The sequence below is a fragment of the Hipposideros armiger genome, unplaced genomic scaffold, assembly GCF_001890085.2.
Source record: "Hipposideros armiger isolate ML-2016 unplaced genomic scaffold, ASM189008v1 scaffold_429, whole genome shotgun sequence".
Taxonomy (NCBI): domain Eukaryota; kingdom Metazoa; phylum Chordata; class Mammalia; order Chiroptera; family Hipposideridae; genus Hipposideros; species Hipposideros armiger.
Window position 1 is genome coordinate 1,485,755 of NW_017731779.1, and position 21,235 is coordinate 1,506,989.

Sequence of the window (21,235 nt, forward strand, 5' to 3'; positions counted from 1 at the left end):
ACACCACGAAAAGGCATTACGACTTAGGAATGGAGTGGCTATGTACGCGTGTGTCTTGCTCAGCCAAAATCCTCGCTTGTGCTTCACACACACAGGGGTCACTGTGCAAAGGAGCGTGTGCAAAAAGACAACAGAAGGCGTTTTGTTGGCTATTCTGTTTCTTCAGCCCTTGACAGGTGGCCAAGCAAAGGTTTTACTTGTCATCAATCCAGGCAAGTGGCTAAGATGGAAGCTCTGCGAGCTCCTGAGGGGGCATCGGAGTCTCAATGCCTTTAGAAAGCAGCACATTAAGAGGCCTATGTAGTGATGAGAAGTGGCAGGACTCAAAGGTTTAAGCACACAGATCATGTGCCTTTACTGGCACAGATGAGGATCTAGGGATAAGGTACTCTATTGGAATTTCCGAAAAGAACACGAAATTTTGCAAGTGCAACAACATCAAAGTAATTTATACTCAAGAGAAAACAGAAAGAAAAGAGTTCCAGATATGATTCTGTTATACAGAATTAGTAATAAAGTCACCCTTTAGGACTAAATTCACCCAGTGTACCCTAGAGAACCCATAGGTCCCACTGCGAGAAACACAAAATAAACCTAATCCAAACTCAGTCATAAAGCAAGTACTCAACAAATGCTGGTTGTCAAAATGGAGGTATAGTACATATTTGGCATGTACTAAGTCTTATGGAACTTCACATTTGTTCTGGCTGCTACATAAGAAATAATATATTAAATAAAAAATAGCAAAGTGCACAGCAGGCATACGATGTGTTACCACTTACATAAGAGGAAAAAATACAAAATACACTTTTTATATTCATTTCCCACATATATTCATAGAATATCTTCAGAAGAATAATAAACAAAAGGTGGTTGCTTCCAGAAAGGGAAAGTGGACGACTAGGAGGATGGAATGGAGACTTTTTAATGTCTCTTATTGGACCTTCTGAATATTAAATAACGGAAAGGTATGAATTCAAAATTCAACTGCATTTAAATAAAAAAGAACTGCTAAACAATACCAGACAGTATATAAGTAAGCATCAGATTGCACGGCAAAGGCAAATAAATCGGGGTAAATATAGTGATAGAAAAAGAATTTGAGTTATTGCCACAGTTTTTTAAAATACTGACTCCTCTTCATAAACTAAAATTGCACTGACTATTAAAATGTTTAAGTATTTTCAACTATATAGGACCACACTGACTGGCCACCCAGAGTGTCCCCTTGTTTTGGCAGCATTTCTAGACTTTCTTCCTCACACTATCATTCTCCCCCAACACCTTATGTTATGACACTACATGAAACTGTAGTGATGAATTTTCTTACCAATCTCTCCATTATCTACAAGCTCCTTTAGGGGAGATACTTTATGTTTCTCACATCTGTAGACTCACTGCCTGGCACAGTGATTGACATACAAAGGCATTTCTTAAATGTTTGTTGAATGAATGAATTTGTTAAAGTAAAAACACAGCTATAAATTGTATTCTAAAAGAACAGTGAGTGACAGTCCCAGAAATCTGAGGTCTGCTATTTACTGGCTTGGGCAAGTTACTTTATCTCTCCACTCCCTCAGCTGTATAACAGTAGAGCTGACCACAACACAGCTGTTACAGGATTAAATGAGATTATGGATATAGGATACTACCTGGTTGTAAAACTGATATTGAAATACAACAGATACTACGTACCACATTTTACCTTGAGGTCTGAGAATAAAAGAGTGAGTATAAGGTTATTCAACTCATCCAAAGTGTCAAATGAGTTAAATAAGGTAATATTGTATACAAACCAATGGTTTGTTCTATATGCTTCCTATGTACTGATTGTTATAGAGCAGGGGTCGGCAAACTTTTGAGACGCAAGAGCCAATCCTGGCCCTCACAACAATTTAAAAATTATTCGAGAGCCATAAAACAAATGAAATCACCATTATGTGAATACTATCCTTTAAAAATTTTATAAATGAAACTATGACAGTTTTATTTTCATTTTCAATTTTACTTCAGAGCCACATGTACGTACCCAAAGAGCCGCATGTGGCTCGCAAGCCGCAGTTTGCAGACCCCTGTTATAGAGGACACAAAGCACCTTCCAAATACTATACATTTTACTGGACACACACAAGTCATTAAGCAGTAAGTTTAGGTTGGTGACAAAATTTTAACTTCTATAACATATCGTCAAAGGAGATTATTTACAAACACAGTCACATGACAAGCTCCCATAGATTCAAAATAAATAGAAATAACTCGTACTTAAATACTGTTGCAAACACAACGACTGCCAATCATGCAGAAGACAAATCGAGACATTGAATGAAGGCAAAGGGTGCTTTTGCAGGCACTGACCATTAAATCAGGGAATCTCGACTTGTTTTCCTAGGATGAGTGATGGACAATTTGCATGGAGGCTCATCTTCCAGAAGTGTCCCTTCTCTTTTTCGTATGTGCCGATGAGTCTCCCAGTCATTCTGAAGTCCAAGGAAGGGTTCCTTCCAGGCTCCCCTTTCTAACTCCCTCGCTCTTTGTTCTCCTCTTCTTCTTTCCCAGCTTCCATTTTCAGTGCTTGGGCCTTGCAAGTCTTCCATCATCTGCAGCCCACTGGCCCATTGTGCAGCTCTGGCCATGCTTAGCCTTGACGAACTCAAACCACAGGCTGAGAATCCCTGTTTTAAGATCAGGAGTTTCGATGCTGGATTACGTCTCCTCAAATTGTGTATCTGGAGAGTAACAACGGGAAACATTTGATATTTGCTAGATGATATAAATATGCAAGAAGATAAAAGAGGCAGGTTATATTTTTGTCCAATTACCTTTACATGATAAAGGGTGACCAACCATCCAGGCTTCTCCAGGACTGGCCTAGTTTTAAAACTGAGAGTCCCATGTCCTGAGAAAGCCCTGAGTCCTGGGCAAACCGGGGAGGTTGCTCACCTGAGGATGACTCAATCAACATTCACTAATTAGCTTTACAACAACACAAAGGAGTCTACAGACCACAGAATGAAACCTGCCTGAGCTTGTCCAAGCTAATTAGACTACTTTAAACTTGGGCTGTTTGTGAAGTTTGATTTCTAACCACATTAAAAAGAATTAAACCTTCATATGAATTTCTTCTTAATTCAATCAGCTGGGTAAGGTCTTTCTGACCTTTTATAAATATAGACATTTGTGGCAAAATGGAAGTAAGCAGGTAGGTTAAGAGTAAGGTTCTGTGGTCAATCTAGTGGGCCTCAAAGCCTGATTTTTGTCACTTACCAGCTGTGTGTTTTGGGGCAATTCACATTATCTTCTTGGCCCTGTTTTCTCTGCTATAAAGGGGGATAATCCTAGTATTTATCTCTTTGATTTGAGGAGTGTGGGGGGGAATTAAATGAGGTAGCACACATGAAGCAATTAACACAGTGCCTGACACACAACTTCTATCTATCTATCTATCTATCTATCTATCTATCTATCTATCTATCTATCTATCATATATCATTTATCATCTCCCATCCACATAAGTCAACTTGGTCCCCTGTTGCGGGAGAAGTTAGGCAGCAGGGCAATAGAAACCTAGCAGAGAGAACCTGCCTCCTCCCCAATTTCAGCCCCCTATGCCCACCCCCAACACACACACAAAGCTGCTCATCATTCTTTACTCTCCAGGGACATACATCCCTAAATCTTCTTAGACTGTGGGGGGAATTCTTATATTAGAGTTGTGAGACAAAAAGAAGCCAGCAGTTCTAACCGCTAGCATTCTTTAAAAGGAGGGGGGGATTATGGCTGATAAATTTGTCCTTGTTATTTATTACTTGAACTTCTTGTTTCCTTTTCCTTCAACTTCCCGGTCCCTACTAATAATCTTACCATTTTGTTTCTTTAAATTCGTGTCTTGAGTGCCACATTTTTCCACGTCCATCATTCTCACTTGAAAAGAAAAATCATTTTTATTTCCACAAAACACAACTCTATATCCCACACAGTGACTCAAGTTTAAATTCCAGGTTCCTATGAAACATTTTTAATTCCCTAGGATATCTGGTAGACTGCCTTATTCCTTGGGTCCCAATCCCTGAGGTTAACTCAACAGTTTAGGGCACATGCTTTTGCTCCTAGATTTTCTTTAGGAGTATATACCTTTATTTTCCATCCTTTCCTCAGAGATGGACCATATCCTGGGGTACTTTATTACGCATTGGTTTTCTAGCCATTTCTAATCCCAACTAATTATTTTTCAAAAGGAAATATTCAAAATGAAATTGGCAACCCTGACATCCTTGAACAAATCAACTCCATCTCAGGATCTTGCTATCATTGAAACTCAATCATTATACACTGGTTAACTGTCTCCACTCAGCTAAGTATTTAGTCTATAGAAAAACAGCAAACTCCACTCCCTCAATTATGCTCCTTTCTCACATCCACCCACCCTCTTAAGGGGTTGTGGGGAATTTCTCAACGACTACTGGAACTCCCTTCCATTTTCCACTTCCCTTTTTGACATCAGATAACTCTATGCGAATCATCCCTTGCTATACTTCTCGAAGTACTGGAGAACTATTTACTCTGAATCATCTTAAAATGGGAAGAAATTATTTGACTAGACTTGTGTTCCTGTATTTTCATTGCTGCCATAAGTAAACAGAGAGATAAGTGCATGAAAATTATTTAGAAAACTGCAGAACACCCTCAGCCAGAAATCTTGCAAAATACTCTATGGTTCAAGTCTTACAGCTCTACAGAAGGAACTATTTTTATAACAGGGTGCCAGAAACCAGCTCAATATAACAGTGCAACTAAATGCAAGACTCAAATTCAACCAAAACCAACAGGCATTTTGGCTTTCTCTCTCCTGTAAGTCTGTGGTTATTTACATAATGGAAAGAAACTGTATCACTCCTTCAACCTATACACACCTGTTCTCCCACCCTATCCTGTACACATGGGTCTTCACCCACCAGTCCTGCTCAGCTTCACTATAATTGCTTTTAAACAGTGGAATGTCTATGCCACCTTGCAAAGGCAAGTCAGGTTCCCCTGCAGCCACGGTCCAACTCTCACCCCTTCAGAAATGCTACGACAGTGTTCACCATTGCCCTCCAATGTAGGTGATGCTGCTGAACAGCAAGATGAGTGGGACTGGAGGAAGCGGCGATACACAGATTCACAAGGTAGCATAACTAAAACCTTCTTTGCATGATTGAAAATTGGCCTTGAAAGGGAAGGCTAATAGGAAGGCAGCATTTTATAAATCAGTGTTTCCTGGTGGAGACACTGCTAGCATTTTGGGTAGGATAGTTCCCTGTTACTTGGGACTGCCCTGCACATTACAGCAGAGTTAGCATCCTTGGCTCTACCTACTAAGTGCCACTGTGACAACAGCACACCCATACATTTCCCCACACCCCCTGAGATCATTGCAATAAAGGAAATACCATCTCTTTTGAGACAGAAGATGACTGTCAGGGCTACAAGTAACAACAGGATGGCTCCCACAATTGCCAAGTGAGTCCTCATATTTGGTGGATCTGGAGGTCGTTCTAAAAAAGAATACAACAAAAAGAAACTAAAGATAAAATTTTGATGAGAAGGGGTCAAGAGAATAATCATCCTTGAAGTTTCATTTAGGTTAGCTTTAGGTTAATTTTCTTAAATACCAAAAGTTCCTGGCCAGTGAGTGGCTGGAATGATGAGATACCTCTGATATGAAAATGGGAGCAGCATGGAAAAGGGGAAATGCCCAGGCTTTGGATAGATGGACCCGGGGTTAAATTCTGCTGCCACTCACTAGCTTTGACGTCTCTGACAAGTCCTTTAACCAGCCTACAAAATGGAAATAACTTTTGTGAGGCTAATGTTTGTAAAGTGCTTAGCATAGGACTACAGGGAGTGGCCGCTCAGTACTAAAATGGCGGCCTTGATTATTTCACTTTCTCTTGCATTCTTTAATACAGAAGCTAACTACACATGGCAAAGATGGAATGTGAACCAGCACTGCCAAAGAACTCCTACCTCTTTATGTCTGGTCATGATCGGGGACCAATGTTTGTTATCTTTTTTTTCTCCAAAATCTGAACATCTTGGGACATCTACTCATTGGTACCTCTCCCCAATCTCCCAATCTCCATCTGGGGTGCCATGAAAGAAGGAAAAAGGGTCTCATGGCAAATGGTGCTCAGAGAATGATAACTCCCACCTCCCACCATTAGTCATGATCCCTGACTACCTGGTTCAAGCTTTAAAGCCACAACAGCAGCCAGCCTTTGTCTAGCAGCTTACAGTTTATAAAGCCTGTTCATATCTATTTTAATTGAGTGTCAAAATAAGTTTATGAGTTAGGTGTGTCAGGTATTAAAAGAAAATCCCCAGGTTACAGATGAGGAAACAGACTCCAAGCAGTTCTGAGTAATCCTAGGTCTTCCCACAAATAAGTTGTCATATAACAGCTTTTAAGTGGGAGGGACCCACTAATGCAGTTCCTACCAATACCCCAGTAAGAGCATCTCTTTAATTATCTAAACTTCTTTTGCTCTTTTTGTTCACAGGACCATCTGGATTGTATTTTCCTATCGCCTGACTTTTCTATCCAACACCTGGTTTTCTATTAATATCATGCTCACCCACCTCACTTTCTCTAAAGGTCTGAGCTTTTCATCAGACTGTGTCCTGCCTTACCTACTTTACTCACTTTTGTAAGGCAGGGAGACACACACACAAAAAGTTGAATCTGTGTAGGCAAGAGTCTCAAATCATTGTCATACAGTGTACCTCATTTATTCCTATGACAGCCTTGCTCGATAGGTTCTAACCATATGGGGAAGTGAAGCATGCAGCAGTTGAGTAACTTGCCCACAGACATACAGCCTGATGTCCTAGACACTAAGCAGACTGCCTTGAGTTGGAATGTCATAGACTACCTTGGGGGAAGCAGATGGGGAGGCACTATCTCTCCCATTCGGAATAAGATAGAAAAGTACATTCCATTTGTTTTCTGCCATAAGAAACCCTGGAAAGAAAGGCGCAGCTCTAAGTGCTCAGATTTGGATCCGTGAAACATGGCCTGAGTTGAGTATTCCTCTTGGATGCTCCCCCAGGTTCCCCAGCCACAAGAGAATTTCCTGTTTTCTTATCTGTTTCCTGGAGAGTGTGAACTATCTTATTCGTCTATGAGCCTCCAATGCCTGGCACATAGGCCATATTCAATAGATATTTGATGAATGTTTACTAAATGGCAATATGACTTGGATGAATGGAGGTGAGGAAGCAGGATGCATTTTGTAAATATAGCGTTATTCACTCATTCATTCACTCATTCATTCATTCATTCAACAATGAATGACTATTATGAGAGGGCTTCATGCTAGGTGCCTGGTGATAGCACTAAGCACATTTTAATTGACACATTTAGAATATTACCTGGGATGACAAACTCAGCTGTATTGTTTTCCTCAGGACTTGATCCCCGAAAAGTGCAGTAGAAAACCTCGTTAGCTGTTGCGTTGATTCTAAGTGTGCTGGTCACATTCAGAAGCTTCTCCTCTCTCTCGGAATTGGTGATGGTGGTCTTGCCACTCAGGACTTGGTGGTCACTGCTTTTCCAGATGACTTCGGCCTCAGGGTAACCTTCAGCCTGACATGTTAGTTCATGTTTAGAGGTGACTGGATCCACAGAAATTCTTTGGTTGATTTTGCGGTATGGTGCTAGGTCATGAGCAAAAAGAAGTCAGGGCTGTCACTTAGCACAGAATTAGATGTGTGGTTTGGTGTTGTCTATATTAGCAAGCAAGAATATCAATCCAGGCTGGTTTTCATACAAATAAGCTCAATGCTCAGATGTTTTCGAAGTGAGAAACCCCTGTTAGCTCTGCCTCAACTCTTCTGTTCATACTTGGGCCAAGTTTGAGCTTACAGGAACAACTATCTTGCTATACGTATCACTGCTATTTTTAATGGGCTCAAATATATAATTTAAAAAGAATTGTCATCTTTAAACCAGTGGTGATTCTATCCAAATACAAAATATGTTTGTCCATTTACTCAAGTCTTTATATGTTTCTTGGTAAAGTTTTATAGTTTTTACATGGAGCATTTCTTTTTAAAATTTATTCCTGGGTATTTTCTTTTTGTTGTTGTAATGCTGCCTTTATAAACATGAATCTCTTCAGCTGTCCAGCACTGTTTTTAGACTACTTAATAAACAGAAAATCCAATTTTGATGTGCCATTCACTTTTTCAACTTTAGGTCAATGATCAGAAATTAGATATGAAAACAGAATGATGTCATTGTAAAAAGTGATACATGTTCCTGGGTGAAACTTTTTAAAGTTGAAATATACTTGTTACTTGAAAATAGTTTTAGATTTATAGAAAAGTTGCAAAGATAGTACAGAGTTCCTGCATACCTCTCAACCAGTTCCCCCTATTGCTAACAACTTATATGACCATGGTACATTTGTTATAACTATGGAACCAACATTAGTACATTATTATTAACTAAACTTCACACTTTGTTCCAGTTTATTAGTTTTTCCCTAGTGTCCTTTTTTTTGTTGTTCTAGGGTCTCATCTAGAATACCACATTATAATACTCATTTTTAAAACCTTTCATGCTGGCTATTATAATAAATCATTTAAATAAGCATTACATGCAAGGAAGAAAATTTGATTAAATTTTAGATCATTGGTTTGGGACCTTTAAGGATTAAGATACCCAGTGTACCATTATTTAATGCATTTACATCACCTAAGATCTTTATTCATATTTATTCATTACGAGTATGTTAGCATGTTACTATTCTGTTGGTATAATCTTTATTTTACTCCTAACACTTTAGTGTAACCACTAGTGTAGGTCCACCTAGAGCCTTAACTCTGCATTGCTTTACCAAAGTCATAACAATGGCTTTGTGATATGATATATTCATATAGTCACAGAGATTTAATACAAAACAGCCAGGAACAAACAAAACAGAAATAATGATGTGATATTTGTATTCTTATATCAATAAAACCAACAATGGAAACATTGAAAATCAACATAATCACAATTGGAAGCACATAAATAATGGTTTTCATCAGTACTTGAGTCCTTAATCCTTCTTGTATCTGTTAAGTGTAAGTCATTAAAAAATTTAATCCACTGATTACACTTCATGAAATAAAATATTTGTCATAAGACGGTCTAGTTCATATAGCACATAGCTTGATTTCTAGGCAATTAAAATTTCAAGTCTAAAATCAGTGAATGGTAAAATGTTAAAGGTAAAATATTTATTTGTTTACTCTTCTATTATCATTTTTAATGGTATAAGAATAAAGGAGAATCTTATTTCATGCTTAGGCATATGTATAAATGTGGTGCACCTTTAAGGGCCCAATAAATGAGTGGACTCATTCCACTCATTGATTAAATATCCACTGTATTCGTCTCTAAAGTGGGGCACATGTATTGGGGTATAGGAAGAAAATATTAGAACTTCCTCTTATATGTATTTTTATCCTAACAATTAAGATACAATATAAACTTAACAAGTGTTACTGATGGACACGGCCTCACTTGGTGTGCCACATGAGGGTGTTGTGGGAAGAGGGCATATTTAGAACACCCAAAAAAGGTCAGTGACTCTTTTGGGCTTGTAGATTTTCAGATTCTCTCATCTAAGTTTAACTAAACTCACCTGTTTAAAAAATAAACAACTAATTAAAAAGTTTCCCACAAAGAAACTGAGGGTTGAAGATAATACTAATAATTCAAGCACAAACCAAAAGGAAATGTCAGCACAGGCCCTTTCTAGCACAATTTTATGAAGTTAAAACAATAAGTAACTAATTGAACCTGACAAAGTGTTGGTTAAAAGATTAAGACCACCTATGTTTGTTAATGATGAATTTTACCTAAGGTATATTATACCCAAAAATATTAGCTAATGATAGTGAAGCATCATAATTAGGAAGAAATTGAAAATATTATTTATTAAATTTTATTTCATCCATTTAAATTTTTATTTTTGTACACTTATGTAGAATATATTAGCTTGAACCACATGAAATTGGTGATATTCAATTTCTTCTGCCTTTTAAAAATATCAATTTCTTATGATACAACCTATGTATCAGTACAAGTATATTCTTTATAACTACATACACATATGTTAGTTTAACATGTTTTATTGATGGGGTAGGTAACCAAAAACATTTGCAGACTCCTGGTTTGCTAGATCTAGAGCAAATATGGGCTAATGCAATCGTCACATCAAGACCAAGAAAAGCTCACGGCAGTTTTGAAGTCTATATATATATATATATATATATATATATATATATATATATATATATAACTTAACACACATTCGGGAAGTACAAATACAGGCAGTAAAACCTGGTTGTGAAGCGCACAGACTTCGGAGCCAGATTGCTTAAGTTTAGACCCTGACTATACCACTTAATCGCTGAGTGAACTTTGTTAAATTACTTAATTTATCTGGACCTCAGTTTCCTCATCCGTAAAATAAGACTAACACCACATATCATTGACTCTAAGATGCCATCTATTGACAGACATCCTCAGATTTCAGAAATACAAAGTGTGAAAAACATGCCTCTTAGACATGATGGAGACCCTACTCCATAGAGTCATTTGAGGGTTAAATGAGTTAATATAGGCAAAGTGCTCAGGGCAGAGCCTGGCACCTCATAAGTACTACATAAGTGCTAATTACTACTACTATTACTACTAGAGCTGTTCTTCCTCTTCTTACTACTACCACTTATGTTCACTCATTAGAAAGTACTGGCAGATCCTGATGAACAGTCTTGGAAATAAATTTCACATATTCAAACCTGTTCATGTTTCAAAATGTTTAGGTTTATTCTATTTGAGGTAATGTTTCATTCATTCATTCAACAAGTATTTTTTGTGTGCTCTCGTCACACTACTACTCTCATATGCAAAGTCCTAAGGATACAGAGAGGAATAAAACAGACTAAAATCCTTGCATTTGTAGAGTATATATTCTAGGAGGAAAGAGACAATAAACAAAATAGATAGGTACATTTATACAATACATCTGATGATATATTAGATGGGTATAAAAGCTATAGAGAAAATTTAAACAGGGCTGGCTGGTAAATTTGGGGGAGAGATGGGGTTGGTGGGGAATGATAGCAGTTAATCCTTGGTCCACATGAACAAATTAGCTTTATCAAGTTAACTATGCAATATTTGTTCTTTCAGTTGCCTAATCTCACTTAAGGTCTTGAAAGTATAAAGGGGCACTTCATTTTCCCTGCTATTAGGTTCAATGATGAAGGAAAAACAACATTTTCAATTGAAAGTCAGATGCCTAACACTCTGGTATTTAAACTGAAAAACATGAAAGGTGTAGTAACACCCACATTGATGATGATAATAATTGATTTAATCTAAAACTAAACTCTTTCAAATTTCAGTTTTGAAATGCTTCATCTTTAAAATCCCATGATGAGTAAACTCCCTGTGGGGAAGCTGTGTTACCACAGGTTTGCAGTGATGGGAAGAGAAGCCCGTCAATGTTACTGTGAAATCATTTGCATATGGAGAATACTCAAAAATTCTACTTCCTTGGGACTAACAGCTCACTGGTGACACTGCCTCTATGCAATTGAAAATTGGTGATTGGCTCGCTCTCAGTGCAGCTCAATTCAACACCCATAACCACTGTTTGCAAATGACAACAAGGTGGATTGGTATTAGCATGCTAATTTAGCAACTTATAATACAAAATGGAATACTCAAACAAATCAGATGTTGGTTATCTGCTTTGCTCCATCAGGAACCCCTCCTTGGAATAAGCATCAGAGCCACAGACTTCCTAATGTGCCACTCCATAGGAAAGAGAATTACAATTCTGCAAGGAACATTCTAAAACCCAGGTGACCTGGAAGAACACCCTTCCTCTCTACAGGGATAGCTGTCACACTCCCTGCATACTCCCAACAGGTTAATGAGAGACCTTTTCTGGAAGCAGAAACTTACACCCTACACTTCCTTCTACCTTCCTTGCCACCCAAGATCCAGCAATGCTGGCTGTTTATAAGGGTAAATCTTCTTATGCCTGGAAATACAGTAGGTGCCTGATATTTGCAGATGGACTGAAGAAAAGTTGAAAATTCCAACTTGGAATCCTACTATCTTGCTTTCATGAATATCACCGTTCTGGAAAAGCATATGGTAAAACATAATTTAAATTAAATCTACTTCACAACACAAGTGACATTTTCTTGACAATAGTAGCATTAATGAGTCAGTTTCAGAGACCCAGTAATATACCATAAAATAAATGCATTTCTCCTAATTCCTATAATTTTGATTTTGAGTGTATAATGATCAATTATCCCTTTGTGATAAATGTAAACTTTTTATGCTTGTATTACTCATCTTCAGATTGATGGTCATTAGTTCAGGAACAGAAAGGCCAGGAGTGACGATTTAATTCTAGTCACATATTAAAAGATCATCATGTGAAGAAAAGAAGCAGGCAGATAATTTCAAAATGCTAAGAGAGGGCAGATCTCAGCTCAATATCAGGAAGTAATTTCAATAGGCTATGGAAGGGAGATCCAAATGACAGGAGTGACATTGTCAGAAGTATGTGGGCAGTACACCCTTTGGGGGATTTCTGTTCTTTGGGAATTTGGCTTAGCAGCTCTTGCCTGGGTTCCCTTCAGCTTTCAATTCTAGGAATCTTAAGAGTGAAAGCAGAGGTGGTCCGCTAAGGTGTTTTCCTTTACTCAGCTAGTTGCCACCCAAAACTTTGAACCCAGGTGACCTGATGACATACATAGTTGTAGGTCAGTACCCAGGAATTTTACACTCACAGTTCCTCTTAACACTCCCAAGATAACATTGGTATAGATTTTCAAGATGAATGTATGCCCAGCGAGCATAGTTTATACCATCTCTAAAGAAGAATAGTTTTCTCTCTACTTGATAGAATCTTTTTTGCCTTCAGAGATTGACTTCAAGTCTTTTTGAATGTGAACCTTACAGTGGGGTTTATTTTTAATATATTTATTTGGGTTTGATATAGAGAGATTCAAAGGAAGGAAAATGATGACAGACCAAATAAAATAAAAAAAATAACAGTTGAATTAAAAAAAAGTTCCTGAAGGGAACACAAATAGTGGTTACCTGGTTCTGTCTGTGTGCCATGGAAGATGGTGGTGAAGGGAGGAGGCACACTTTTGTAATTCATTTTATTCCCTTCCATAGCATCTGAATTATATGCAAGCACATGTATTACTTTTATAATAATAAAAAATGTAATGACGAGGAATTTATTTTTAGGAAAACTGAACATACTATATAAAACATGGCTCTGTCATGTTTGGCTCTGGGTCTCTACAGACCGTCAAATAGGAGGTGCTCAAGAAATGTTCATTGGATGAGTGTGTGAATGAATGAACGAACAGAATGCTGCTTTGGAGAGTAAGGCTGGGCTTTCAAGATGCAACGTTCTCAACACTGGGATATGATTTTAATAAATATTGGGTCTCTTTATCTATAATAATTCTTACCATTGACTTTCAAAGTAATCCGCCTGTAGTCAGCACCGCCATAGCCGATCAAGCAGCAGTAAACCCCTGCATCCTGCAATTTCACATCTCTAATCTGAAGTGCAGCCTTTCCCAAGAAGAGCTGGTCTTTCAACAGCTGGGCCCTCTGTCTGTAGCTTCTGTGCTGAACCGTCAGGTCTTCCTTCCCATTTACAAACTGAATAATTTTTTTATCCCCCATTTCCCAGTAGACAATTAATGCAGACAGGTTGAATTGGTTTTCTACGGGGAATCTGCATTCCATTGTCACATTGCTGCCATACTCTACCACATACAGGTCCTTGATAACTGTGACAGTAAATGCTGAAAAGAAAGATGACCAATCTTCAGAAGGTGGAAAATACCTCAAAAAATTTACAGAATGAGTACACAGTTTAAAAACATTTTATCAGGTCCCTTATGTGAAAATTGTTTAAGGGCTTACTTTCCTAAAATACATATTTTATCCAGTCAGATTGAAACATGTATTGGGGTGCTATTAATGCATCTCATCCCTGAGTTAGAACAATAAAATTAGCTAAACAACTTGTTGTCCCCAAATTCATTAACATACATTGCTGTAGAAATATTATACGGTGATAGTGTACTTTGGTAACCAGAAGACTTTGTTTTATGTGGACACCCCCAGAACGTCCTTTGACTGGACAACTATTTGCTTTCTTCACGATAGTCTGAATGACAGACTCCAATACAGTCATGTGCTGCTTAACAATGGAGATATGTTCTGAGAAACGCATCGCTAGGTGATTTTGTTGTTGTGCAAACATCAGGTGTATTTATACAAACCTAGATGGTATAGCCTACTACACACCTAGGCTACATGGTAGAGCCTATTGCTCCTAGGCCACAAGCCTGTACAGCATGTTACTGTACAAAACAACACAAGAGTAAATCAAACACATGAGAAAAAGATGCGGTCAAGAGGCATGCTAAGCACGAGATGTATGAGACTTCTGCAGACGTAACATGGCATAATGTTTAAAAGCAAGCTTTTTAAATACGTATAAAGAGTACATTCTAAAATAATGATAAAAAGTATAGTAAATACATAAACCAGTAATACAGTAATTTATTATTAGTATCAAGCATTATGTACTGTACATAATTATATGTGCTATACATTTATATACGACTGGCAGCACAGGTTTAGTTACACCAGCATCTCCACAAACACATGAGTAATGTGTTGCACGCTGACTTTACAATGGCTATGACATCACTAGGTGATAGAAAATTTTCAGTTCCATTATAATCTTATGGGAGCACCATGGTATATGCAGTCTATCGTTGGCTGAAACATCTTTATTCAGTGCATGGCTGTAGTCCTATCTTCTTGCTGCCCTAAACTATTGACCAGTTATCTGGCCAGAGGTACGTGGGTATAGAGATTTAGGGAGGGTCTCAGGAGGATGCCAGTGCTGTGTTACCCTGACACTTTCCATGTACACTATAATTCTTCCTTCGAATACACTTTTCAGGGAAAAGCAAGTCACAGAGCACAGTGGATAGAATGATCCTGTCCTTGTTTAAAACAAACTAATAAAAGTATATACATAGGTCATTTCCCAAGGTATTTTCAGTATTTATACCGGAAATGGATATGGATAATGGATTAATTTTGTTTCTTTCAGTTTGTCCATATTGCCTATATCTTTGTCCAATGATAGGAGTTTATGAAATATGTTTATGGAATAAAGAAGGAAAAAATACAATGTCTTATTTATTAAAAAACACATCCATTTTAAATTATTTTAGTTTTTAACTTGTGGTTGAAATATTTAAAATATAGAACCTAACAAGGATTGGTGTCTTACCTTTCAGCAAATGACAGTAGGCTATCAATGCAAAACCACTGAATAATATCTTCATTTTTCTTAAATGACCTAATTATAGAAAACACAAAAAGAAAACTGCTTTACTCAATAATTGAATACCCAGACATTATGGGACTTGGCAGTTCTAACTGAAATAGTCTTCTGATAACCAGACAGTGAATGACTTGTAAGTATGGAAATGCAGCAGGAGATTTAGAAGTTCAGCACTGTCACTTAACATCCCAGAGCTATATAAAGCCAAATTTTAAAAAGTTACTATGATGAGAATTTAAAAATTTAATTACAAGCCCTGAAGAAAAACTTGTAATGTCCACTCAAAAGAAGTCAAGAAAAATAAAATTGCACCAAAATCCTCTCAACTATTTCATGTTTTTTTTCTTCAGTATAACATCTAGAAATTCACGCCTGCCTTATGTGAAACTTTAAAGCAAGGAGAATCTGACTTTCACATCTCTCATCTTTCAATGCTCCCTCCACCCTCCAGCAGCTGACTATTTTCATCATACCGTTTAACTATTCAAGCCTTCCACAACACTATTCTAACCATGTCAGCTCTTCCCCAGATACCGTCCTTCAAAAATCTCCTCTTTTATCCTTCACTTATTCCAGATAATAATCCTATTCCCATAATAAGCTGATTCCATTAGTAGTAGGGGGAGTGAGAAGGAGAACCAGTTGGATTTGACTAATTCATAATAATACGTGAGTGACTCATAGCCATTCTTTCAGGGGTATCTGCCTAGATTCTAGTCTTCATTTTGTCATCCTGCTTGGAATTCTCCCAATTCTTTCTCCACAAACACTGATTGAGCACATCCTCTGTGCCAGTAAACAGGAAAGAAAACTCCCTCTTCTCTTGGCGCTTGTATTCAATTAGGGAATAAATAAAGAAGACTTGTGTTGATTTCAGCCAATCTGTTTATTTAATAAAACATTTCCTCTCTTGTGTTATACATACATTTATACACTTTGAGAAGTTAGTTTTCCCTCTTTGCGTCTGTTTGACCTCTGTATACATTTAAAAACTCACAAAGGATCAGCTAATCAATGGTACACCTATAGAAGGCAAAAGATTAATGCTCCTAATACATAGCTCCTAAAAATCAATACGAAAACCACACACAACCCAACAGGAAAATAAGCAAAAGGTTCTAACACACAGTTCAGCGAATAAGAACTACAACTGACATCTAAACACAGGAAAGAATGCTCAATCTAACCAAGGTATTGGTTATAAGGTATGAATTTAAGGCATGAAATTCCATTTTTCACTTATTGGCCAAAATTATAGAGTTCTAATATTTAGGATTTTTGAGGATATGAATAAATGGATTTTCTCATCCACTGTGGTAGGAATATGAAGCTGTATAACCTTTTTTGGAGGGCAACTTGGTAATTTCTATTAAAAATTTAAATGTACAAGTATATGTCATATCAGCTTTCACTTCCTCTTCTAGAAATATGTCCTACAAAAACAAAAACACATACATATAACAATATATATACAGGGATAGCATTGCTAATATTAGTCCCAAACTAAGAATACCCTAGATAACCTAAGTGGTTAATAAATTTTAGTATATTCATACAATGTAATACCATTAGGGACAGAATTAAGTACATATATATGTATTGATTTTGCAGAGGTGTAAAAAGTAAGTTGCAGAACAGTATATGTAGCAGAAATCCACTTTTGTCAAAAATATTTGTGTGTGTTTAAACATGCATGTCCAGAAAAATCCATATCAAGATGCTGATAGTAATTATCTGTAGGAGTGAAATTAGAGGGAGGCTAGGTAGGTTTTCACCCCTCTATAGTGTTTTAAAAGGAAGAAACAACAAGAGAAAAGAAAAAAAGGAGAGATTGTTAAGTGATTTCTTTAGAGTTTTTCTGTGTCCTAAATTTTCAAACAAATGGATGTTTTACTTTTATTATCATAAAAGCAAAATTTAATGAACCAACTTGCCAAGTTGCAGAGTATTTGGTAGACACAATAGTATAGTGGAAAGAACACCAGAATCCCAAACATCTGAACTGAGGTAGAATAATATTTGTTTATTTTTATGTTTTTCTTCATTATTAAAGCAGTAAACATATTACAGAAAATGAGAAAAGAAGGGAAAAACCACCCACTATTCTATTACTTAAACCCAGGTAATTCTTGGAAACAGTTTTTGTCAAAATGGGGTTAAGGGGCAGGTTGCTACTATCTTGTGGGTAGAGGCCAGGGATGCTGCTAAACATCCTACAATGCAGAGAAAGCCCCACAGCAGACATATTCTGGCCCAAAATGTCAATACTGCTAATGCTGAGAAACCTTGCAACCACTGTGAGCATTTTAGAATATAGTTTTCTTCCAGTCTTTCCCTCCTATGAATCTTTTAAAAAGTAATTATAACCTTGTTATACATTTAACACTCATTTTTTTCATTTACTATTATGACAAATATTTTCCATTTTACTGCATGATATTTGTAACTAACGTATTTAGTAGTCCCATAATGTTTAGCACCTCTACTGTGAGGTATAAAATTGTTTCCAGTTTTTAAAATGTCAAGTGTTTTGTGTATTCAGCAAATATTTGTTAATATATTAACAAATATAGTCTGTGCCAGGCCCCAGACTAGGCCCTCAGGATAGATTTCCCTAAGTGGAATTATTGATCAAGGAGAAAGAACATTTTCCTGGTTCTTGATTCATGTGGGTAATTGGTACCAGTTACACTGGATCTTTATCCAGCACTAGGTATTGTTTTGAAAACATTTTTTTCTAATTTGATTATTTAAAAAGTACAACTTGAAAAAAAATAGTAGCCTATTATTAGCACAAGAAGTAATCAATGGGATTAAGAAATACAAATTAATCATGGGGATGTAACGTAGGGAATATAATTAATAATATGGTATTAACTATGTATAGTGCCAGGTGGGTACTAGACTAGTCAGAGGGATCACTTCTTAAATTATAGAAATGTCTAACCACTATGCTGTACACCTGAAATGAATATAAAATAATAATGAATGTCAGCTGTAATTGAAAAATTAAAAAAAGGGGAGAAAGTCACAGGGAATAAGAGGTTCAAATCTCCAGGCATAAAACAAATAAGTCATGGGGATGTAATGTACAGCATAGGGAATATAGTCAATAATATTGTGATAGCATGGTACAGTGTTAGATGATTGCTGGACTTACCATGGTGATCACTTCTTTAGGTATATAAATGTTGAATAACTATGGTATACACCTGAAATTAATATAGTATTGTATGTTAGCTATATTTTAATTAAAATCTTAAAAAATTTTTTTTACAGTTAAAACTTGAATTTTTCATGTATATTGATTGTTTTAGTTTTTTGTGAATTATCTGATCATTTTTTGGCCTATTTACTGGTTTCTTACCAACCTGTATGAATGAATCCTTCATGTCCATGTCCGTATACATATACAAAAAGGGTTAAATAAAATGAGTCATTATCCTCTTGCTAGTGTAAGGTGCATAATATTTATTTTTCCTTATTGTCTGCGCCATAGATGGGGAGAAGGTTGGCCTTCAGGCCTGTGAGAACACAAAGGTTGTTGAAATGGGGCTGCTGCAGCAGCTCCCTCTGGCTGTCCTTTCTTTGGGCTAGAATTGACATTGCACAATTATAAAATACGAATGTGATATTATAAACACAAATACAATTATTGGGCAGACGACAACTTAACACATTGAGGACCGGTGATGCAGATTTGCGTGTATACATTAAGGGGGAATGTTTCCAGAGGTATCACACTCTCAAGTACTACGCACTACTAGGGTCTTTGGTGAGTATTTCCTGAAAATTTCAGTTCACAAAAATAGTTAGCAAATTTGTTATAAATTTTTAAAGAAACACAGTATAAAAGTTGATTTAAATGGTTTAAACCCCAGGAACATGCATTTAAACAATTTAAATGCCCTGTCCTCAATATTTAAGAAACCCCTAACTCCAAGCAAAGAACTGCTAAATAAATCAGAGGGGCATTAAATCCACTCATGGATCACAAGTAATTTTGCCAATGTGTATCTGAATTTCCAGACAAGAACTGAGACATTCAAAGAGCAAGGAAATATGAACTAGGGAAGAAGTGATGGGTCATTCAGGATGGTGAAGCTGGTTTGTCCCTGGGGGAACCCAGTGTAATACTATGGAGCTCATACTATTCTATCTCCCAAGGGTAGAAAGGATAAGAGGAAGAGACAGGGAAAGAATTCAAGTTTTGTTTCTCAAAAGTAGGAGCAAGGCGTGTCTTGATATCTTCTGGCTTAGGGTTTCCTCTCATTTTTACTCAATGTATATGAACTATGATTTGATTTCAAAAAAATATTCTTAGGGTTTGATAAAGTATCTGCAAGTGAATTGAAAACTGGCCCCATTAATAGATCAAGAGGGTTGATCTATTAAATCTCTACTAAACTATCAAGCTGGACTAAACCCTGTGCCCAAACTCCTTTCCCTCAGCAACCCTGAGACACACTGGTAATTGCCCAGGTGGGGGCCTCAATTCCCCATGGTATCTCTGGGGCTTCCTCTCAGATTGCACTCTAATTGCTGTCCTGTCACCTCTGCCTATCCTCTTCCACTGAAAAAGGCAAATTTTTTTTCTTCAAAGTATCATGGTTCTTAAAAACTGCCAATGTGAACTGGCACAATCTTTCTGGAAGGCAATTTTCAATTTGTATCAAAAGGCCTTTAAAATATTAAGACTCTTTGACTAAGTAGTTATGTTTCTAAGAGTTTACCTGAAGGAAATAATCAGCAATGTCCCAGAGAATTATATGTAATAATGTTCAGTGAATGGCTAAGATGGTGAACCACTATAAATAACCTTTATGCCCAGCATGGGGGATTAATTTTATTTGGCTATCCAACACCATGGAATACTATTTTAGGTGCAAAAAAACAAGGTGGAACAATAATTCTTTAAGTACTCCCTATGATATAAAACAACCCCAAATAGTACTTTGACATAAGCCAAGGTCAATGTGTTTAAGAAATGTCTTAACTTTTTTAATTATTTTTTTATTTTTTTATGTTCTTCTCTTCCTCCTTCAGGACTCCTTTAGGTCCCCAGGGCAGATAGAGCAAGGAACTCAGGTTCCAGTGTCCTGGATCTTACAGCAGGAAAGGACCTTAGGAGATGCAGCAGGTGTGCTGATTTACGCAGAGCACACAGCCAGCGAGGATGGATGTGGATCCAGATGTCCAGAATTCCTGCCTAGAAATCTACCCATAGACCCACTACCAGCCTCAGGATCATATTTATGAACGCTCACAAACATATACTTACAAGATTAACATTACACAAAACTGAATCCCGCCTAGAGAAAAGCCAAACGTGTTATCTATTCACCATCGAGCTTCCCTGCTCTTCTCTCCATCTCAAAGAAAGGGACTACAGACTGTACATTTTTAAAGTGCCGAGGGAGATGGCCAGAGATTCCGACCAGAGGGTGAATCCTAGGGTAAAGAACGCTCCCTACCTGCGGATGGGGAGACTCGCGGAGGCTGGCGAAGCTGCGTCCGGGACTGAGATGAGGACGCGCGGCGCGTGCTCAAATTATGAACTCGCCTCGCTGAAGTGAGGTCCCGCCCACGCCCGGAGAGTCCGGTCCCTGATTAGTTGGCTGATAAGCTTCCTCTTTGTGCCTCTAAGCTTCTGTTTTGGGAAATAGTGGATTTAGGTCCTTGGAATTAAAAAAATCAGATAAAACCAAAAGTGAAACTTAACCCCTGCGGTTTCCCGTAAATGAGCCCTATAAAAGAAAAGCTTCAATCATTAAATCAAT

At 37.3% G+C, this 21,235-nt stretch overlaps 1 protein-coding gene across 4 annotated transcripts; it reads right to left on the reverse strand.

Annotated features, from left to right (window-relative positions):
- Positions 1 to 1,999: 1,999 nt before the first annotated feature.
- Positions 2,000 to 21,030, reverse strand: CD274 (CD274 molecule). Of its 4 annotated transcripts, none has more exons than XM_019664723.1 (8): positions 20,930 to 21,030; positions 15,402 to 15,470; positions 13,549 to 13,890; positions 7,411 to 7,695; positions 5,430 to 5,534; positions 3,862 to 3,921; positions 2,820 to 2,940; positions 2,000 to 2,726 (listed from the first exon to the last, which is right to left on the reverse strand). In XM_019664723.1, exons 2-7 carry the CDS (start codon positions 15,454 to 15,456, stop codon positions 2,822 to 2,824), a joined length of 966 nt encoding a protein of 321 aa, XP_019520268.1. In that variant the 5' UTR covers positions 15,457 to 15,470; positions 20,930 to 21,030; the 3' UTR covers positions 2,000 to 2,726; positions 2,820 to 2,821. The 4 variants fall into 4 exon arrangements, with proteins under 4 accessions (XP_019520268.1, XP_019520270.1, XP_019520272.1 ...); XM_019664725.1 differs by lacking the exon at positions 20,930 to 21,030 and adding an exon at positions 18,616 to 18,656; XM_019664727.1 differs by lacking the exon at positions 2,820 to 2,940 and having other exon boundaries at positions 20,930 to 21,026.
- Positions 21,031 to 21,235: the final 205 nt, after the last annotated feature.